Consider the following 24,604-nt stretch of genomic DNA (forward strand, 5'->3'; position numbering starts at 1 on the left):
ATAAATAAATAAATAAATAAATAAATAAATAAATAAATAAATAAATAAATAAATAAATAAATAAATAAATAAATAAATAAATAAATAAATAAATAAATAAATAAATAAATAAATAAATAAATAAATAAATAAATAAATAAATAAATAAATAAATAAATAAATAATAAAAGTAAAAGTAGAAGATGAACTAACTGACACAATTGAAGATGGCAATGGGATAAGAGAGGGGCATTTCCTGAGTCCTTTATTTTCAACCTGTTCATGAATGAAATAATAAAAAAAGTGAGAACTAAAAAAGGATACCAAATGGGAGAAAAACAACTTAAAATAATCTGATATGCAGACGATGAAATACTAATCTCCCAAAGTGAAGATGCCTTACAACGTATGATGCACCAATTTAATATAACCGCCAGAAAATTTAACATGTAAATTTGTTCAAAAAAGACAAAATGCAAGGTTATAACAGCAAATCCAATAAGATGTAAATTGGATCTGGAGGGTCAGATAATAGAACAAGTGATGGAGTTTAAATATTTAGGCATCACACTATCTAGCTACGGAAAGCTCGAAACAGAAGTGGAAGAATAAGTGAATAGAGCAAACAGAGCCGCAGGTTGCCTGAATGACACAATATGGAGGAATAAAAATACCGGAAAAGAAATGAAAGGCAGAATTTGCAAAACAGTCATCAGGCAAATAATGACATACGCGGCAGAAATACGACCTGACACAGAGAGGACAAAAATATTTCTCGAAACAGCGGAGACAAAAGCCCTTCGAAATATCGATGGTAAGACATTATGGGACAGAGCTAGAAATACAGATATATGACGGAGATGCAAGGTGTATAAAATTAATAACTGGATTAGAAATAGAAGACTAGAATGGATTGACCACATAAGACGAATGACAACAGAGTGGTAAGGATGATGAGAGACGGTTCCCCAATAGAAAGACGATCAGTGGGAAAACCAGGAAACGATGGATTAACAACTTACTTCTTCTTCTTCTTCTTCAGGTGCCACCTAACCTACGGAGGTTGGCAATCATCATATCTATTTTAATTTTTGAGGCAGTAGCTCTAAATAATTGTTTTGAGCTGCATCCAAACCGTTCTCTAAGGTTCTTCAGCCATGAAATTCGTCTTCCTCCGATGCTTCTTCTACCATCTATCTTTCCTTCAGTCGCAGGATGCCATACTTCTCGCCCCGCAGCACATGTCCGAAATACTGTAGCTTTTTTTTCTTTAATTGTAAGTTCAACTTCCTTCTCTATACCTATTGTTCTTAGTACTTCATTGTTCGTAACTCTATCTACCCAGGAAATCCTCATAATTTCTTCTATAGGTCCACATTTCAAAAGCGTTAAGTCGTCTCATTGTCTCTAGATTTAACGTCCATGATTCCACTCCATAGTATAGTACACTGTATACGTAACATTTTGTTAGGCGTACTTTAAGACAACTTACTGGAGGCACATTAAAAAAACAGACATGTGTAAACAAAAAGAAGAAGAAGAAGTTCACTTCTGTTAAATATTAAACAGGCGTTTAAGAAGATACACGTATGTACCTATCACTTACAAATAACATACTCAAATATAAACAAACAAGGACCGAACGAACTTAACAAGAAATTCGGTGGAATGCATAAAACGTAGTAGCTGCTAATGCTTCAAGTACGTACTACATTTTTGAAGAATTTGCTACACTTACAAAGCATTTGCTTTCCTCCGTAGCATCTGCTAATATTTACCAGATACATAGAAGGATGTACTACACTTCTGAAGTATTTGCTAGTTTAGTAGAATTTGCTTCAGTTTAGGTGAAGTTGGTGGATGAAAGACTTCGGCGTATGTGTTTTTTGTTAAAAAATTGCAGCATTTATGAATGTATTTAGGTAATTATCATGAATCGTGTAGTTTTATTCATACAGTGCGCTAGAATATTAACTATTACCTCCCATATTAACTCATTTATTTTTAGTATATAAGCAAAACGCTCGTAGAGGTCAATTTTTAAAATAATATATTATAGTATATTATAGCATCAATGTTTCGAACTTTACGCAATCCCTCTTCAGGTGACAGTCATAACTATGATTTTTTAAATGGGAAAGTACATCATGTGACACCCCATTTAAAAGCTTCTGAAATACTGATTACAAAAATATATAATACTTGGGCAAAATTTCGGTCAAATGCTTTTTAAATGTATTCATTTTTTCAAATCCTGAGAAAACTAATTTAGTATTTTTGAAAAATTTAAACGCAGAATGAAAGATTACATTATTACCGAGGGCTAAAAGTCCCTTAGACTTAGAATAAATAAAAAGTTTCTTTTGAATGATATATTTGAAATTAAAAATCATACTAAATTTTCTCTTCGTTTTCACCCCTGTAACTTATTTAAATAAACAATATAGAAGTTTTTAGGGACTTTCGGCCAACGGTAATAATGTAATCTTTCATTCTGCGTGTAACATTTTAAAAATTCTTATTAGTTTTCTCAGGAATAAAAAAATGAAAGCATTTAAAAATCAGTGGACCGAAATTTTGCACAAGTATTATAAATTTTTGTAATCAGTATTTAAAAAGCTTTTAAATGAGGTGTCACATGATGTACCTACTTTCCCATTAAAAAAAATCAAAGTTATGACTGTCACCTGAAGAGGGATCGCGTAAAGTTCGAAACATTGATGTTATAATATACTATAATTATTTTAAAAATCGATGTCTCCAAGCGTTTTGATTATGCCGAAGCTTCTGCCGAAGAGTGTTGAGCTCGAGCACAAGAAATTTGAGCTTCGGCTGCTTCAATTTGTTTTCGTAAGCAGATCTTCTGTAGTTCAATCAGCGACTCCTCCTTCGCACTAGGATATTTGGGAGTTCTGCCTGTTAGTTTTTGGCAACCAGAATTGGAGCTAAAAAGAACGTTTTCATCATTATTTTTTTTGTGATGAAACCCCAATCTCCTCTTATTTTACACGGGCTTGACAAGCACCTGGTACCCTTGCAAGACTGGATTTTCTCCAATGTTCCATAACTCATAGAATTTTCTTTGCCAGTCAGTTAGTCCGATTTTTTTGTTACCAGTTTTTTTTACGTCTACAATTTTTTTAACTTTTGTTTTCATGTTGAATTTCTTCAAAATCTGTTTTGAATCTAGGTTTTTTCGATTATTTTATTAACGGCAGCAGTTAATTTATTCAATGCAGCTTCTTTTTCATTTTTAATTTTTGGGATCATTCTTTTATCAAATAAAATTTGATAATTTTCAAGAAGATTAACAATCAATAGGGCACTACGGCTGACGCTATGTTTAGTAGTAGATCCTTCAGGTCAGTAGCAGGTACTTCGGTTGTGTAGTAACGGTCTTCTCAACAAAGCACCGACTTTTATGTAAAAGAAAATGTTACAAATTAGATACTATTTGCTGAAGCAATAGCATCTACTACGTTTTATGCATTCCACCCATTATCTAGAAAAGCTGCACAGGTGTGTTGAACCAGGTTCTGAGGTTCTTTAACCAGGATGTTCTTCTTCATGGACCTTGTTTTCCCAATATTTTCCTTTGCAGGATGGCTTGTAGGAGGGCTTATCTGGATTGATTTCGCATAATGTGTCTGAAGTATTGTAACTTTGGAGATTTGATGGTGGCCAGTACCACTCGGTTCTGCATGTGAGGACCTTCTCATTTGTACTTGGTCAGTCCACGAAATTCTAAGTATTCTCCGATATAGCCAGCCACATCTCAAATGCTTCAAATTTTTTGCACAAAAAAAGGATAGATAGAGAAGACGTACCATCACAGCATTCTTACTTTTATATACCAAAAAGGGAATAGTAACCTCAAATAGAGGGAGATTATTCAAATTTTTCAAACAGCCATAACTGCTTACGGCTGTGGTTGAGAGAAATCTGCGGAGAAGAAAGACTCTAAGTAAGAAAACAAAAATAAACCTGTCTGTATTAAGATTTTTGTTATACAGGGTGTCCCGAAAATATTGGTCATAAATTATACCACACGTTCTGGGGTCAACAATAGTTCGATTGAACCTAACTTACCTTAGTACAAATGTACTCATAAAAAAAGTTACAGCCCTTTGAAGTTACAAAATGAAAATAGATTTTTTTTCAATATATCGAAAACTATTAGAGATTTTTTATTGAAAATGGACATGTGGCAATCTTATGGCAGGAATATCTTAAAATAAAATTATAGTGAAATTTGTGAACCCCATAAAAATTTTATGAGGGTTTTGCTCCCTTAAACCCCCCTAACTTTTGTGTACGTTCCAATTAATTCATTATTGTGGTACCATTAGTTAAACACAACGTTTTTAAAACTTTTTTACCTCTTAGTATTTTTTCGTTTATTGTGACGACCATCAGACAGATATGCTTAGAAGAATACCTCGACACCATTATGATCCAGATCCAGAGGAAGGCCTGGAAGAAGATGGCTAGATGACGTAGAGAAAGATATAAGAACAGTAAATATCAAGAAAGTCCAATGCAAAGAAAAGAAGATGTCAGATCAGCAAGCGAAACAGGGCAATAGAAACTTTTGTAGGAGCAACTCACATGTTCGGATTCGGCCAAGGGGATTATGAAAAGGTCATTACTACATGGAGAAACCCAGAAGTCAACAGAACTTGGAATACATTATCAAGCCTAAACCACTCTAAAAAGTTCCTGAGCCCTAACAGAAAGAGGGGGAAGAAAATGCTGAATCTAAACATCTAAACAGAAGAGAGCTTAGACTCGTATGTGGTATACTAACAGGACATATCCATTGTAGATAGTTTTGTAAGATGGGACTGATGGATGACGACACATGCAGGATGCAGGTAGTGTGGTAAAGTGGTGGAATATATGGAATATATTGTCAGGAGGTGCCTTGTTTTTCAGTTCATACACATAGTATACACAATTTATATTAGTACTTACTTTGTTGAATCAGTCTAAATATCATATTATTTTCTTCTTGCGTCTCCATGGAAACCAAGTCCATGCAGTACTCTCTGCAGATATTCCTACCATCTAACCAGTCTACTTTCCTATTTGCTAACTCTGGTATGCTACCACTGAAGAAATAGTTGTGACCTCTGAAGAAGAATTGTTTCGGCCCTGAAATTATAAAATAAATTACTTAGAATATTGCGTATATGTATAATATAATTATATCCCAGAGAACGACTGTTCTCGCCAGTGGCGCACAACCCCCGTACATGCGACATTATATACAGAGTGAGTTTTATGTATGGAAACATTAAATTATCTCAAAAACGGCTTACACGATTTTTATAGATTTTGGTTGGTATGGGTTTTCTAATGAGGCCGATATTATAGTGCTAATTACATTGTTGTCATATTTTCCGTTTTTCTGGAAATCTAATGAACTTTCTTATTTCAAATGGAACACCCTGTATATTTTTTGTGTTTTGAAGTCCCTAAGAAATACTGATAATTTTTCATGTTTTATTCCCTATACCTAAATACCATAATTTCGGAGTTATTGCTACATTTATTAAAAAAAAAAATTAAACAAATTATAAAAATCAATTTTTTTGACCCGGGTAAACATTATTTTAGATTGTTTGGATCATAGGGAACAAAAAAGATCTTTTATAATTTTTCTCTAAAATTAATCGTTTCCGTGTTATAAACAATTTAAAACTGAAAAAAATCGAATAATGACGATTTTCAAGGTTCAAGAACACAATTAAACAATTTTATTTTTGAAACTGCAAAGTACCCAAATTCAACCTCAAGCCTTATTTAATCAGATACCGATAAGTAATTTAAGATTGTTTCATTTTAAAACATTATAATTTTAAATGTTAATGCAGCCCGATCGCCGGTCCTCTCATATGCACTTCATTAAAAATTAAAAATCAATGTTTTAGAATAAAAAGAGACAAAAAATCTTATGGCAAGCTATCAGAACAAGAGTTGAGCTCGAATTTAGGTACTTTATAATTTCAAAAATTATATTTTTTATTTTTGTTTTAGAACCTTAAAAATCGTCATTATTCGATTTTTTTTCAGTTTTAAATTGTTGATTACTCGAAAACGATTAACTTTAGAGAAAAATTACAAAAGACCTTTTCTGTTCCCAATGATCCAAAGAACCTAAAATAATATCCACCTGGGCCGAGAAAATTGATTTTTATAATTTGTTTAAATTTTTAAAATTTTTTTTTTTTTAAAATAAATGTAGCAATAGCTCCGAAATTATGGTATTTAGGTATAGGGAATATAACATGAAAAATAATCAGCATTTCTTAGTGACTTTAAAACACAAAAAATATATAGGGTGTTCTATTTGAAATAAGAAAGTTCATTAGATTTTCAGAAAAACAGAAGATCTGACAACAATGTAATTAGCACTACAATATCGAACGCATTAGACAACCCCTACCCACCAAAATCTATAAAAATCGTGCAAGCCGTTTTGGAGATAATTGAGTGTTTCCATACATAAAACTCACTCTGTATACACGAAATTTTGACTGAATTGAAAATTAGGATAAATCCTATCTTAAAGTATAGGAAAAGACTCGCCCATCCATATTATATGTCAACCATCCATTTTGGTCAAAGGGTGTGGATTTTACGGCCCTTCCTATTTAAGGTGTGTTTTTCGTTCTCGTCCCCAAAACTCCCCAAAGCTCAGAAATTTTATTCAATTTCTATTTAAAAAGGGTAAATGTTTGTATGTATGTGTGTATGTATGTGGGTGGAAAAGTTACACCGATCTGAATTTCTTTTTCTGTGTTTCAAGAGGGGAGCAGGGCCGGTTCAGAACCTTTGTAGTTTGTGACTTTCGACCAGCCGTAAGCCAGCTATAGGACTGGATAGGTACAAAACGGCATATTTTTTAGCGGTATATATCTTAGGTTCAAGGAGAGACAGGAAAACCGCAAACACACCAAATCAATAGCGTTGAGTTAAGCTTTCAAATGGTACTTAAGCGGTTAGGATCAGACATACACAAGGCTCAGTATAGCCGAAAAACTAAAAAACTAAACTTTGAAAATTTTGGTTTTTCGACAATTGTTCAAAATTTCAACCTACGAATTGTGCCAATAACTGAGCGTTTGTAGGAAGACTCTAGACTCATCTAACGGTATATACTTCATACTGGGAAAATTCGAATTTTTAAGTTATAAACGTCATAACTGTGATCAAATCTATTTCCTATGGACAAAACGGTTTTTCAAGCTCAATAATTCCTGTAATACCTTCAGTTATCATACTTGACCTTGGATGCATCAGATACTACTTGTCAATGCATTTCAAACTCATGTTTAGTGATCAAAATCGGTTAAGCCGTTTCGAAGTTATCAAGCTCCAAAATATAATCCATTTGACCATTATCGCCGAAATTGTTTATGTAGTTGTAGTGGTTACGACGCTAAATTTGATAGGGCAATCCGAATTCATTTACCGGCCATCCTAATATTTTTTTTCAATCTATTTCGAATAGAAAAAAATCTAGTATACATTCGATGGACACTAGATCATTTGAGAGATACTGTTGGAAAGGCGACCATTTATAACGCTTAACGTGGAATCTAGAAGCATTACATTCAACTTCATACATTTAATTTATAAGTAACTTTGAAAACTCCTTTTACAAGAATAAAAAACCGCTAAACGCCGTAAAAATGAGTGACGCATACAATATTCCAGCTACAAAAGAGCTGATATGCTTCAAACTTCAAACTGATTCCAGCTTCAAAATACGAACTCTATCAATGTTACCCTTTTGTGGCGCGTTTTACTTCAAATTTAGCAAATATTATGGAAACATCTTTTAAAATAAAACTAGAATTTAATTTTCCATTAAAATGAAGTAGATATTTTCCTAACTAGTGCGGAAAGTGATACTTTCACGTACGAGACTGCCGTTGACCCGAACGACGCGATAGCAGAGTTCGGGCAAGCAGTCGATTGCGGGGAAGACACTTTCCGCATGGGTTAGGAACAATATTTTTTCTAGGGCCGTACGTTTGGAAAAAGCCACAAAAATAGAGTTATATCAATTTTTATTTAGAAGTGAAAATACACAAATTAATTCTTTGACAAGGTTGTTAAAACCAAACTTTAAATATAATGGGTTACCACGACGACGATATTGGTTTTCATGACGACGATTCAAAACCATTGTAATTGTCTACTGATCTGACTTTTAAAAATATTATGTCAAAATAATTTTATTTCATCGAATTATCAGTAGTAATTGCACAAGAGCTCTAAAATTCTATATTAATTTTAGAGATAGAGGGCAATTTGTTGCGATTATTTCATGAATTAAACTGTTCAAAACCAAAATTTTATTGTTATTTATGTAAGTACAAATTAGTACAATTAAACACAAAGTTTTTATAAATATTTGACGATTGAAAGTCATCACTTTTATAATTTTTAAAACATTAATTGTCATTAATGTCACTGAATGTATTTTTTCATAGCAACGAAGGGCATCTGACGTAATATACTTGACGACGGGAAATTATCAAAAATTATCAATTTAATTTAGATTTCTGTAGCTTTCTATTGGTCAGAATCTCCTATGAATGAAATAATCAGTAGTAATTGTACAAGAGCTCTAAAATTCTATATTAATTTTAGAGATCGAGTGCAATTTGTTGCGATTATTTCATGAATAAAACTGTTCAACACCAAAATTTTATTGTAATTTATTTATGTAAGTACAAATTAGTACAATTAAACACACAGTTGTTATAAATATTATTAATTTGACGGTTGAAAGTCATCACTTTTATAATTTTTAAAACATTGTCATTAATGTCACTGAATGTATTTTTTCGTAGCAACGAAGGGCATCTGACGTAATGTAGGTACTTGGGGAAATTATCAAAAATTATCGATTTAATTTAGATTTATGGAGCTTTCTGTTGGTCAGAATCTCCTATGAATGAAATAATAAAAAATTATCAGTCTAATTTAGATTTCTGTAGCTTTCTATTGGTCAGAATCTCCTATGAATGAAATAATCGCGCTAATTTCATTAAAACATGAATACAATAAGATAAATTTGAAATAAATTAGTAAATAATATCTAAATATTAAAATAAAAATGTATACCATTTTTATCCATCTTTTACTTCATCTATCTAAATATTAGTTTATTGCATGTATTATAATATATTATAATGCCATATTACAAGGTATTTTACTTTCCCGCACGGCGTGCGGGAAAATTTACTTTCACGCACGCCGTGCGGGAAAGTGCAACTTTCGGAAACAAAATGCGTGCGTGAAAGTGGCTCTTTTAGCACGGCCGTAGAAAAATACATTTTTGCGCCACGTAATATTAATATCAGCTCTTTTGTAGCTGGCATATTGTATGCGCCACTCATTTTTACGGCGTTTGGCGATATTTTATTCTTGTATGGTATTAGACAGAAATCCATTTGTCACAAAAGGATGAAAATTTCATAAATATTTCGGATTTTGCAATATTTTACTACGAAACTATAATCAATATATCATAAATGTTCCTATTGCCCACGACGCAACTGTTAAAATAACAGGCGTATTTGGTTTCAACGATGTCGTTATTATTTATACCGGAACAACTCATTACCCAAATGAAATGAGTCTTCATGCCGGACTTTCTCTATAAATAGTTTTTCCTAATCAAATTTATTTAGAATATTAATATGACTATTAAATTGTTCAAATCAACACTAAAAAGACTTTTATGGTTTTATTATACTTATTTCCTCAAGGAAGCAACAGAAAGAAAAACCAATTATCTAATAACGCAAACGCAAAGTTGTCATTATCATTGTGTTCATAATTTACATCTTTCAATCATTGCACATTTACGTAATGGAAGTTCATCACACGCAATTCTTTATATCACTAATATAGTTAATAATAGCATTTGCAAAGGTAAAGCCCTAAAGGCGTTCGAAAAGTATTATTATTGTTATTATTACGAGTAGGTTCAACTAGTTAAAATTGTCGTGCAATTGAAATAATTAACACAAAGCAATTTAAATAAACATGAAGCGGTACAAGCAATACTTCTGGTTATTGATCTGGTAGTACTGTTATATGGTTAATATTTTAGCCGATAAACAGTCAACAGGTAAAGGTTTTAATAAACTTTGGGAGTTCTCGACTTCTTCTTCTTAAGGTGCCGAGACCGCTTGTCGATCGTTGGCTCTCATGTTGCCCAGGATATTAACAATCATTGTCTTATTTACAGCCGCACGAAGTAGTTCAGTGCTAGTTTTCCCCAAACCATTGGCGTAGGTATTTAAGACAAGAAGTACAGTGGCTCACACTTCTTTTTCCCATTATTTTACCTTGCAAGACAAGGTGAAGTATGTCATGGTGATGCATTATATGACCAAAGTATTCAAATTTACTCCTTTTAACCGTGTTCACTACTTCACAACTTTTATTCAAACGTTGTTAAAACCCTTTCGTTTGTGACTCTTTCTACCCAACTGATCTTCAGAATACGGCGGTAGTCACACATCTCAAATGCTTTTAGGTTGTTCAAATGCGATTCTGCCAGGGTCCATGCTTCAACCCCCTAAAGTAGTACTGGGAATATATAATATCGAACCATTTTTATGCTAAGTTCCACATTGAGATTATGACTGCAAAGGATTTTCTTAAATTTCACAAAACTTGTTCTTGCTTTGGCAATTCTAGTTTTTATTTCTGTACTAGGGTTCTCTACAGCAAGTGCCAATTGTCTTAAAGGTTCTCACATACGTCATCGACTTCTTAAGATAACTTGCCTTAACCTGATACATCGACTTGATCCGGGTTGAAACAGCTTTAGCATGGCGGCAAGTATTTTTTGGAGACAAGTGATTTCACAAACTTATGGTACTGATCTACTGGACGCTGGACGTATACTACTTGATACATGGTTCCAGAATTCAGTAATGGATATAAAGAATAAATAAAAGTTGTATATGTAGATGCAGCCAAATGGTTGTATTACGACCACTGTATAACAGGTGCCTCCAGAAATGAAAAAGAGCTCTAGCAGATCTAGATCTTTCTCTATGAACAGTGAGCAGAAGGCTCATAAAGAGGCTGAATTAATAACTCGTGTTTAATCAATTCAATGGTTGATCGCCCAGTTCTGGATTTATTTTTTCCTATACTAAATTTACAATTAAGATGCAGTAGAAATAAACAAACCAAGGCACGTTAAATGCTGCTAGGAGCACTCCCGAATCATAATTTACAATGTATAAACTTTGGAAATCATTATTTGGGATTTACAATGTATATTTTACAGTTCAAGTTGATTCTCAGTTAGAGTTGACTCCAACTAGTTGGAGTCAACTCCAACTGAAACGAGCAGTAAAAGTTGATTTTAAAAATTTAAATCAACTTTTACTAGTTGGAGTTGACTCTTCCTGGATCGATTCAGTAAATGTTAATTATACAAGAATCTCAAGTGCATTTTTAATGAGTGTGCGTTTCTTTGTTTTGACCGTTTCAACTGCTTATTAGTATAGTCTGTAACGTCGCCCCCGTTAGGTAAATTATTCTGATTCGATTTTTTGCACAAACTTACAAAGAAATACATCCGTATAACAGTTCTTATAACAAATACACGGGTGTCACGCGGTACCGCGGTCGAAAAATTGTTTAACCAATTTCAGTAAAGTCAGTCAGTAAAGTGACTCTTTATCGAACAAGTCTGATATTACGAGCAGAGGAACAGACGCGTTCGATAAAGAGTATTGAGGTGGTGCGTACAAAATTGTATCTTCAATCATAAAAAAACTAACACTTACTTACAACTTTGAGGAAATTTTTTTAATTTTAGACGAAATAAAAAATTCGTATGACAGTAACGAGAGTAATCCCAGATGACTTTTGCATGATGGCTGGTTTTGATGTTTAATCGATATAGTTATCAATATTGTATACCTACCTAATTACTAAATCTGTAAAGTTTTGATTTATTTTGTATGAATATAATTGCGAAACACTACAGAATTTTACTTTTTGACATAAATTTTATTAATAATAAGATAAATTTTGTACAATATTTTTAATAATTAAAGTAAATAAATTTTAATTTCACTCAAATAAATAATCGATTGCAGCCATTGACCACTTACATTCAATCTCGGTTAATTTGATTAATTATCGCGGCAGGTAAAGTAACATTCTTCTTTCAATACAACAAAGTTTTACTTTACTGCCGAAAATGAGGGCAAATGAGTACAATAATGAATGATTTTAGTGACGATTGGCGATACACAATGATTTTAAACAAATTCGCAAAAATATGTAATTTTTTCACTTCGTACAAATGAAAATGAGGGCAAATGAGTACAATAATGAATGATTTTAGTGACGTTTGGCGATAAACAATGATTTTAAACAAATTCGCAAAAATATGTAATTTTTTCACTTCGTACAATTTTTTTTTAGATCCGTTGGGCCTTTTTTCTCTAAAATTGACTGTTGTCGAGTTATTAGCGACTTAAAATTTGAAAAACGCCAAAATAACCATTTTCAAGGTTAAAGATAATTATTGTGAAAGTCGAGTGAGCGGCCGTGGAGTAACGGCATAATCGCTGGCCTCATACGCCAGTGCACGTAGGTTCGAGCCCTGCTAAAGACAAACCATTTTCATTTCCAATAATGACACGAGCCGTCTCACTGTGCCTCGGAAAGCACGTTAAGTCGTCGGTCCCCCTGGGCTAGTGTACATCGACACTAGTTACTTGAAACAGGGTTAAAGATGTAATTGGCGCCGGAACTGTCCGAAAAGCAAAAATGCCATACGATATTATATATTATATATTATGAAAGTCAGAAACTAAAAAAAATCAAAGATTAAAGCTACCTCTATAAGATCCTGAAGAAATTTTTATCAATATTTCATTAATAAGATATTATTTTTAATTATCAACAATGAGCGCTAACCGTGTATTGAGGCGGCCGTCAATGTGAGTGCGAGTGAGATTCACCATTGGACGGCTGGAATGGTGCATCTCTTTAGTACTCACAATTGACGGCCGCCTAATACGCACTTAGCGCTCATTGTTAATAATTAAAGATAAAGCTTAGTAATAAAATAGTGACAAAAATTTCTGCTGGATCTTGTAGAGGGGGCTATAAACTTTGATTTGGTCACTTTCTGACTTTCATAATAATGGATTTTAACCGAGTTATTAAGACTTGAAAATGGCTATTTTCGCATTTTTCAAATTTTAAATCGCGTATAAGTCGACAACAATCAATTTTAGAGAAAAATCACAAAATACCTTTTTTTTGCTCCGAATAACCTAAATGATCTAAAAAAAATTGTTCGAAGTGAAAAAATTATTTTTGTGAATTTGTCTAAAAAAATTGTTTAAACAATTTATCGATCAAGGTACTGCCTGGCACCCAGTAGATTTGTTATTAGGACCTTTTTTGAGTAAGTTTGTGCAAAAAATTTGTACAAGACTAATTTGAACATATTCAGTAACATTTAATTTCTAGAATCGGCTGGTTGTGTGAATCAGAATCAACTTTTACTAAATGGCATTGGGAAGAGTATACTTTTCCTAGTTGGAGTCTACTTTTACTAGTAAATGTTGAATATAAATCTTCATTTTATATTTATAATCAACTTTTAATGAAACCAGCCGTTAGAGTTGACTCCAACTAGTTGGAGTCAACTCCAACTGGATAATCAACTTGAACTGTAACATATATATTCATTGTAAATTATGATTCGGGGGTGCTCCTAGTAGCATTTAACGTGCCTTGGTTTGTTTATTTCTACTGCATCTTGATCGTAAATTTAATATAAATGCCCTGGTCTATCTCAAGTAAAAGTAACTGCCCAAATCACTTATAATTTTACGTACTAAATTGGACTATTTATCGATGGCTCGGTATTTAAAAGAAAGTTAATTTAAATTACGTAAATTATTTTAAAACAACAGATTTATATCATTAAAGAAAAATCCAAGAAAGTAATTAACGATTCACTGTTTATAATTAGTTTTTCAACTTTGATAATTATTAAATCTGATTCTAATATAAACCGTGTAGTGTGCCCATTAAAATGATAATATACATATGTATAATCGTTTAAAAAGCTTATGTAATATGAGCTATAAAATGCTACAGGTTTCAGTGTAGTTATCTTCAGTTGTTGCTGCAAGTGGATCGTATTTTAGTATATATTTATTGATATTCTGAAGCTATTTCCTTGTGACATTTTTATAATTAAATATTTAGATGAGAAATAAGCCACAATTAAATTGAAAAAAAAAATAATTTTATTAACGTTTCGACGCCCAAATTGGGTGTCGTTGGCAAAATACAAAATACTACTAAATTAAACAAAAATGTTGTTGCTTAGTAAAATATTCTTCTAATAATTTATTTAATCTGAATAATTTATATCGGCAATTCAGACATACCTACATTATACATTTTAAAATAAAAGACTTTAAAATGATATTGCCAATATTTATGAATTGCGTTCCTCGGACGACTTTACTGAAAGATAGTTCATTCGATTACATGAAATCAACTCCAACTCAAGAATATCCGCCACAAAAAAAATCATAGCATGTGCTTTATTAAAAAGACAACCAAATGCAACGGTGACAGTAAAATTCTCGCGCTAGAGATTCCATAGCAACTCAGATACTGTGTCAGCATTTCTTCGGCTCTATTTGTAATCGTTACTCCGAGGTATTTGAATTGATCCACTTTTTCAAAACAGTGTTCTCTACTTCCGCTACTTATTCTTAGATTATCTTCGGGTTCAATTTTCTTTGCTCTCATTTCTAAGTACATATTTTGTATTATTCTATTTTTTTGAATACTCTTATGAGTTCTGATTCTGATCTCGCAATCAATGCTATATCGTCTGCAAAACAATAACTTGTTGCCTCTTGTATATTATACCATCTGTTGGTACACCACTTGGTCAAAGAATAAGTTCTAGAATAAGTTTAAATAAAGTTGTGGACAGAGGATCTCATTGTCTTCATCCCTTCCTCATCGTAAAAGACTTTGATAAACTTCCTTCCATTATCACTTTATTAATTGTTTCTTTTAAGGTTATTTCCACTGATCTAATGAGTTTGGTATTACCAGATTAAACAGATCCATCGCTTCGTATAGTTTTTGTCTATTGCTTGAGTCGTATTATACCTGCTTAAAGTCTATAAACATAATGTGTAAACTTAGATTTTGTTCCTAGCTGTTGTGAAATATTTTTGTTCTATTGTAAAAATCTGATCAAGTATAGATCTGCCTACTTATATTCACCTATTATTTTAGATTTATATTTTGTTTGTCGGTTTCTTAGTAATAGAACCAATATCTTATAAGCTACATCCAATAGAGCAATTCCTCTATAATTTTGGCATAGGTTTTTATCTCCCATTTTATGGATAGGGCATATACACGCATTTTTCGAGCCTTTTGGTAATTGAAAAAGAAAATAATCGTTTTCGTTTTGATTCAATTCGAGTCTCTTGCCATCCTCTGACACGGTGTTTCTGGATCTTTATCCTTTATCAAAGAGGCTATTGCAAGTAGACTGAATTGAATCAACTCGAGACGAAGAAGAACTGCATCTATTAAAATATCTGCAGTATATTGTGGTTAGACTGTCCTCTAACGGGGAATGACAAAATAAATATTTGGTAATTTCTCATTTTTTTAAATTATGTAGTGCAAAACAATAGGTTTATATCATTAAAGAAAAATCCAAGAAAGTAATTAACGACTCACTATTTATAATTAGATTTTCAACTTTGATAATTAAATTTCATTGTAATATAAACAGTTTAGTGTGCCCATTATAACGTAAAATCGTAAAAATACATGTCTAATCGTTTAAAAAGCTTATGCAATATCGGCTATAAAATACTACAGGTTTCAGTGTACTTATGGTCTAGGCTGTAGGTGAAAAACAGGTCGATTTCATGATATAATTCATGAATTTTGGATGTAGTACGTTCTTTAACGGTAAAATATTGCAAAACCTCTAAATTTTAAAGAACCGCTTGGATTGACATGAAATTTGGCATACACATAGCTAACAAGTCAAAGAAAAAAAGTGATATTGTGCCGATGCGTGCTTTTGCTCTAGGGGCGAGTTTCACCCTCTTTTGTGGGTGAAAAATATATATGTTCGGAATAAGTCCGGAAATGGAAAAAATGACTAATTCTAAGCAACTTTTGTTGTATAAAGTTTTTTCACAAATTTAATACTTTTCGAGTTATTTGCGAGTGAATATGTTAATTTTTCTACAAAATAACCACGTTTTCAGACGGTTTTTCGCAAATAACTCGAAAAGTAAGTATTTGGTCGAAAAAAATTCTTATCGAAAATATAGCACATAAAAAATTTAAAAATATGGTGTATATATTAGGTCACTATACCTAGTAGAAGCAGAGTTATAGATAATGAAAAAAAGGTTCACATTCGTCAAATTCCAAAGTGAATATTTTAACGTGCCATAACCAAAAAACGAAGTACTTTTTTGGGGAAAACTAATTTTAACTTTTTTAAAGTGTTTAAAAATGCTTATTTTTGTTTTTTAAAAAAATGTTTAGCATTATAAGTAAGCATGTTACGCTCAAAATAAAGTTGGTACTTTTTTTTGGTAAGAAATCGGGAAAATCACCCCCTAATTAGCATTTCAAATGAACTTAATTGTTACCACCTCACAAGTTTTTTACTCGCGTATGTATTGATCATATGATCTGTAAGTTTCATCGGTTCAGAGTCCTTATTTTTGAAAGAGCTGTAGTTAAAAGGGCTTTAACGAGTCACTTATCACGAGTGTATGCAAATTTAGAACCACCGAATCTTAACCAATTTTTTTTCTTACAGAAAAACAAAAAAATACAAAATATTCAGAAAAGTAAAGCCAACTTTTTTATTGTTTAAGATTTTTGGTATCTCTAATAATTTTTTAAGTTATTTTGAAAAAAAGCATTTTTTTCAAAATTAAAATTTTAAAAAATTTTACTTTAAAACCAAATTTTTTCAAAAATAAGCACTTTGAATCCATGAAACTTACAGATAATATAAACGCAACATAAGTAAAGTAACTTGTGAAGCGGTAACGATTAATTTCATTTAAGTTGCTAATTGGGGGTGATCTTCCTGATTTTTTTTGCCAAAACAAAAGGGACCAACTTTATTTTGAGCGTAACTTGCTTACATTTGATGCTAGAAATATAAAGCTATTTTAAACACTTTAAAAAAGTTGTAATGTGTTTTCCCCAAGAATGCTTCATTATTTGGATATTTCACATTGAATTATTCTATTTGGAATTTTTCTAATATGAACCTATTTTTCATTAGCTATAACTCTGCTTTTGCTAAGTATAGAGAGACCTAATATATACACCGTTTATTTCACTTTTTTATAGGCTATAGTTTTGCTAAGGATATTGTTTTCGACAAAATGCTTACGTGTTGAGTTATTTGCGAAAAACCGTCTAAAAACGTGGTTATTTTGTTGAAAAATGAACATATTCACTTGCAAAAAACTCGAAAAGTATTGATTTGGTGAAAAAACTCTATGGAACAAAAGTTGCTTAAAATTAGTCAGTTTATCTATTTCGTGACTTATTTTGGACATATATTTTTCACCCCCGAGATGGGGTGAAACTCAGCCCCATGGCAAAAGCACACATCGGCACCCTATCACTTTTTTTCTTTGACATGTTAGCTATGCGTATGCCAAATTTCATGTCAATCCAAGCGGTTCTTTAAAATGTACAGCAAAAACCATGAAAGAATGTACTACAGGCGATAAGGACGATGTGAGGAATAACTTCTACTAAAATGTAACACCTAATTTTTGGTTGCCTATTTGTATATAATTTTTTAATTTTAAGTTGTAAAATTTGCAATTTTTAGAGATTTTTAATTCTGCAGCTTGGGATACTTATTTTAGAGAAAAACTTTCAAATAGAAAGTTGTATGGAATTAAAAAACTACAAATTATTGTAAAACCGCCCGCGAAAGGTCCAAATGGCTTTTTTGTTTCAATTGCATTATTTATTGTAAAAATAACTTTTTTATTCTTTATTATAGCTTTATTTTTGTAAAAATAACTTTAACAATAGTCTTTAATAACATAATAGTCTTTAATAAGTCTAGGCGATAAGCAAGATGTGAGGAATAACTTCTACTAAAATATAACACCTAATTTTGGGTGCCTATTTGTATATAATTTTTTAATTTTAAGATATAAAATTTACATTTTTAGAGATTTTTAATTCTGCAGCTTGGGATATTTATTTTAGACAAAAACTTTCAAATTGAAAGTTGTATTGAATTAAAAAACTACAATTTGAGCCAGTTTGATATTGTAAAACGGCCCGAGAATGGTCCGAATGGCTTTTTTTTTCAATTGCATTATTTATTGTAAAATTAACTTTTTTATTCTTTATTATAGCCTTATTATTTTTGTAAAAATAACTTTAATAAGTATATAAGGCTTTGAAATGAGGATATTTCAATTCCAAACACAAAAAAATTGTAAAACCCCATCGGTTAATTTGTTGCTTAGATATTATAAATTTTTTAAAATTGCAGAGGTCAAATTTCGAAGGCTAAACATTTTTGATAAAAAATTGCCGAGTTAATTAGCCGTAAAAAGCCGAGATAATTTTTATTATTATTTTTTAATCGTAGCGACTTTATTTATAACAATTAAAAAATTATTTCGGGGTCATTTACTAAAGAAATACTTATATTTTCTTAAAATAAAAAGTCGATGCCTCTGCGAGCGGCCAAATTTTATCAAGGTGGAATGGAGATTTATTCTCATTTCGGCGTTACGAAATTTGACACATTTTTTTCAAACCCAACGCATTTATTGATATCAGAATATGAAAATATAAGTTTTTGGGAAGAGAATTAATCCAGGATTTTTTTAAGTTATAGCCTTCGGAGTTTGAACTCTCGGGATAAACAATTTTTAATAAGCAACAAATTAACCGATCGAGCTTTACAAATTTTATTATGTTTGGAATTGAAAGATTTCCATTTTAAAGTCTTAAATAATAAAAAAACTATTTTTACAATAAATAATTAAACCATACCAATAATTTAACCAATTAACACGAAATTAAACTTGTCATAGCTCAAATTTTAGGTTTTTTTTTAACTTTCCTACAACTTTCTATTTGAAAGTTTTTCTCTAAAAATAAAATCCCACGCTGCAGAGTTAAAAATCTCTAAATATTGCAAATTTTACAATTTAAAATCGTTATAAATTAATAGCCAACCAAAATTAGGTGTTACATTTAAGAAGTTATTCCTGACGTCCTGACGTCGTCCTTTACAACGTCTGATAGTTTTCCAAAATTCCTGAATTATATCATGAAATCGATCTGTTTTCACCCACAGCTCGGACTAATGTATAATAGTTTAAAAAGCTTATGCAACATCAGCTATAAAATGCTACAGGTTTCAGTGTAGTTATCTTCAGTTGTTGCTGAAAGTGGATCATGTTTTAGTATTTAGTTTTATTATAGGCATTAAAAGATCGCTCCGAGCAATGTTACATTTGTTTTATATGGCTGGATAGAATGTATCAGTTTTGTCTTCGTTCGACGAAGAAACGTTCTTCAATAAATCACAAATATTTCATAAACTTTATTAATCCTCACAGTAAATAATGCAAAATACTACATTTGAGACGATATATTCAAGAAGATGTTACAAATAAACAAATTAGGAACTTTTACTAAAAATTGAGACGGGAGCCAATCGAGAATATCACTACACCAAGAGATTATAAAGATTGGAAAGATGGGCCAAATATTTCGAAAATATAATTAACGCCGAGGATCAACATCAAATTCAACAAATGTAACTACCAGATGAAGCAGCAGTAGGCTAAAATGATAATGAAGCAGCACCTAACAGACTTATTATATTAAACAAACATTAACAACAATGTAATTCCTTGATGTATATCTATGGCCTGTTTAGTTATTTAATCGTCCAGTATTCTAACAATAGCGGATAAAAGAGGTTTTAGGGTATACCATGCAGGGGCGGCTTTACCTATTGTGCAGGGTGTGCGGTGCACACGGGCGCCGGGATGTTGGGGGCGCCGAGCGCCAAAGAGCGGGTCCTTTACTTTGTTTTTCAACATAAAATATGCTTTAAAACGATTAATGAAAAATTACATTGGATGCTACTACACCTTTGGATGTTTTAAATTACTTGTGTACAAACAAATTACTTTCAGTGTTCCAAAATTTGTTCACTGCTCTTAGAATTTACCCCACACTGCCAGTAGCGCACAGTGAAAGATCATTTTCTAAATTAAAAATAATTAAAAATAAATTATCTAAGGTCAACACTGCTGCAAAGTCGATTGACAAATTTATCACTCATAGTAAGTATTGGACATAAATTAAAAATTGAAGTCTACTTCTTCTTCTTTTTGTATAGGCATAATTCTATCTGTTTTTTCAATGTGCCTCTACAATAGTAAGTTGTCGTTCCATCGTTTTCGTGGTCTTTCCACTGATCGTCTTCCTATTGGGGAACCGTCTCTCACTGTCCTGACTACCCTATTTGTTGTCATTCGGCTTATGTGGTCATTCCATTCTATTCTCCTGTTTTTTACCCAGTTATTAATGTTATCCACCTTGCATCTCCGTCGTATATCTGCACTTCTAGCTCTGTCTCATAGAGTCTTACCATCGATTTTTCGAAGAGTTTTCATCTCCGATGTTTCGAGAAATCTTTTTGTCCTCTCTGTGTCGGGTCGTGTTTCTGATGACTGTTTTGTAAATTCTGTCTTTAATTTCTTTTCCGATATTTTTATTTCTCCATATTGTGTCATTCAGGCAACTTACTGTTTGCTCTATTCACTTGAACTTTCACTTCTGTTTCGAGTCTTCCGTAGCTAGATAGTGTGATGCCTACGTATTTATCTGAGCTCCAATTTACATATTATTGGATCTGCTGTTATAACCATGCATTTTGTCTTTTTTGGGGAAATTAACATGTTAACTTTTCTAGCGATTATGTTGAATTTGTGCAGCATACGTTGTAAATCATCTTTACTTTGAGAGATTAGTATTGCATCGTCCGCATAGCAGATTATTTTAAGTTGTTTTTCTCCCATTTGGTATCCTTTTTCTTACATTTTTTATTATTTCGTCCATGATCAGGTTGAACAATAAAGGACTCAAGGAATCCCCCTGTCTTATCCCATTGCCGGCTTCAATTGGGTCAGTTAGTTCATCTTCCACTTTTACTTTTATTGTGTTGTTCTGGTAGATGTTTTCTATCGTTTTAATTATTCCCAGAGGTACCTCTCTCGAGTATAACAAGTGGATAACGTCCTTTAATGTGACCCTGTCAAATGCTTTCTTAAGGTCCAAGAAACATAAATATGCCGGTTTGTTGTATTCCAACGATTTCTCTTGAACTTGCCTCATTATACAAAATATTATAAATATTATATTATAAATATAGCGTCAGTGCATGACCTTCCCGACCTAAAACCTTGTTGTTCTTCTGTTAATGTTATAATTTCATTCAATTTGTTTGTTATTTTTTTGTTGTTAATTGAATTGAAATTTTGTTGAAAATTGAAGTAAGTGATATTATTCAAAATTTTGCTAATGCAAAATCACAAAAAGTAACTTTTTTATAATTATATGTTGTAATATGTGCGTCCTGTAATAATTCGTTAATAAATTATTATTTTTTTAAATAATCAAACCTGTCAAATTTCCTCAACCAATTTTTAGCCTTACCTCATAGATAAGAAAGTAATTTTTAATTAAATCTTTTTAACAGATTTGGGTAGGTTGTTCTGACGCCGTGAATACCTATTGACTCCCGGCATCATTTAATATTGCAATATTTGCATCTGAATTTTTGTTTACATTATAAGCGTACCTAATACCCTCTAATAATCCATGTACTAGTACTAGGTAGGTATCTATTCGACTATTCCATTTTCACTGCGCGTCCACCAAAGGGCGCCAGGGCATCGGCTGCACACGGGCGCTACATGGGCTAGAGCCGCCTCTGATACCATGTTTCGCACAATTATTTATCTAATAATAGGAGCTAAAGCTGAAATATTGTCATTTAGTGCAGCCGATAAGTGAAACAATTGTGCATTTACTGATAGAAGTAATTTGGACCACATATACTACACATAAAGGTTCCAATTTAGATATGAGGCCATCTCAGATTTTGCCTGTTACAAAAATGGCGGGCATTCAAAATGACGACTATACATATGTGACTAATAGCACGATAACTTTTGAACGAGGCATCAGATTTCAACCAAAATGGGTACATAGGTTATTTTTTTGATGTATAAGATTAAAGTTTGAACAGGAAGAATCAGTTTACCCGAAGTTGTGTTTTTCCTTGTTTTTATGTAACAATATATTGTTTTTTTTTTATTTTTTCACCCTGTATGTATTAATTTTCAAAAAGTTAATACCGCTATTGAAAAGAGCGTAAAAAGATTTTTTAGGAAATATTTTGAAATTTTTAGTTATGTTAATTACCATTTAATAAAAAATGCATAACGTATCTTCACATGTACCTATGTGCCAAAGCATATACTTTGGACCACATATACTACACATATAAAGGTTCAAATTTAGATATGAGGCCATCTCAGATTTTGTTCCTTTTACAAAAATGGCGGGCATTCAAAATGGCGACTATACATATGTGACTAATAGCACGATAAATTTTGAACGAGACGTCAGATGTCAACCAAGTTTGGTATATAGTTCTTTATTTGATGAATAAGATCGAGGTCTTGAACCGGAAGAATCGATTTATCAGAAGTTGTGTTTTTACTGTTTTTTTTTATCTAAAAATATGTTGTTTCTTTTTCAATTCTTTCACCTTGTATATATAAATTTTTCAAAAAGGTAATACCGCCATTGAAAAGAGTGTAAAAATATTTTTAAGGAAATATTTTTCCACTCTTTTCAACTTTTTAAGGAACTTTTTAGTTATGTTAATTACCATTTAATAAATGCAGAGCGTACGTTCACATGTACATATGGGCGGCAGATCCAATTTGAATGCCCGTCATTTTTGTAAAAGACAAAATCTGAGATGGCGTCATATCTAAATTTGAATCTTTGTATGTGTAGTATGTGTGGTCCAAATAATATGTTTCTACCATTAAATGCACAATAATTCTTATATTATTATTTGCACGAATCTGCCGCACATAGGTACCTATTTGTTTAGATACGTTATGCATTTATTAAATGGTAACTAATGTAACTAAAGGGTTCAAAATATTTCCCAAAAAATATTTTTACGCTCTTTTCAACGCCGGTATTATTTTTGAAAAATTAATATATACAGGGAGAAAGAATTGAAAAAGTAAACAACATATTTTTACAAAAAAATCAGGAAAAACACAACTTTTGGTACAACGATTCTTCCGGTTCAAGAGCTCGATCTTATACATAAAAAAAAGAACCTATATACCAAATTTGGTTGAAATCGGACTTTTTGTTCAAAAGTTATCGTGCTATTAGTCACATATGTATAGTCGCCATTTCGAATGCCCGCCTTTTTTGTAAAAGTCAAAATCTAAGATGGCCTTATATCTAAATTTGAACCTTTGTATGTGTAGTATATGTGGTCCAAATTATATGCTTCTACCATTAAATTCACAATAATTCTTATAATATTTGCACGAATCTGCCGCACATAGGTACATGTGAAGATAAGTTATGCATTTATTTCATGCTAATTAACATCACTAAAAATTTCAAAATACATAATTCCTAAAAAATATTTTTACGCTCTTTTTAATGCCCGCATTACCCTTTTGAAAAATTAATATATACAGGGTGAAAGAATAGAAAAAAACAACATACTTTTACATAAAAAATCAGGAAAAACACAACTTCTGGTAAACCGATTCCTCCGGTTCAGGAGCTCGATCTTATACATCAAGAAAAGAACCCATATACCAAATTTATTTGAAGTCGAACTTTTCGTTTAAAAGTTATCGTGCTATTAGTCACATATGTATCGTCGCCATTTTGAATGCCCGCCATTTTTCTAAAGGGTAAAATCTGAGATGCCTCATATATAATTTTGAACCTTCATATGTGTAGTATATGTACTTCAAATTATATGCTTCTATCATTAAATGCACAATTCTTATAATATTTGCACGAATCTGCCGCACTAATTGTAGGGCAAGCATAAATTGTAGGGCAATATGTATCCCAAATCCCAAATTAGTTTCTTTTCTGAGGAGTTACTTTAGGTTACTTTATATTTGATACGACACGTTTATTCGTCTGGATCGATTGTACAAAATGTGTGCCAAGGTCATTACAAACAGATTAAACAGCAACATTTACATATATTTACAGGAATAAAAAAATAATAATATAAGAGTAAAACAAGGAAATAAAATTTTAGCTAAATTATTTCACTCTGTGAATACAACAGTGAAAACAACAGCTCTGTGAATATTTTCGCAAACAAAATTAAATCAGCCATGACCAACGTAGATGGGTACTAAATTCTTTTTGGAAATTCTTTTACCAGTGAGAGATT

At 31.8% G+C, this 24,604-nt stretch overlaps 1 protein-coding gene across 2 annotated transcripts in view; it reads right to left on the minus strand.

The window, feature by feature from the left end:
• Window positions 1-24,604, minus strand: part of LOC114333908 (uncharacterized) — a 174,200-nt gene that overhangs the window by 55,541 nt on the left and 94,055 nt on the right. For both annotated transcript variants that reach the window (XM_050659420.1, XM_050659419.1), the window contains exon 3: window positions 4,954-5,133. In XM_050659420.1, coding sequence (XP_050515377.1) covers window positions 4,954-5,133 — 180 coding nt within the window. The remainder of the gene's footprint in view (window positions 1-4,953; window positions 5,134-24,604) is intronic.

This window comes from Diabrotica virgifera, chromosome 8 (genome assembly GCF_917563875.1).
Source record: "Diabrotica virgifera virgifera chromosome 8, PGI_DIABVI_V3a".
NCBI lineage: Eukaryota > Metazoa > Arthropoda > Insecta > Coleoptera > Chrysomelidae > Diabrotica > Diabrotica virgifera.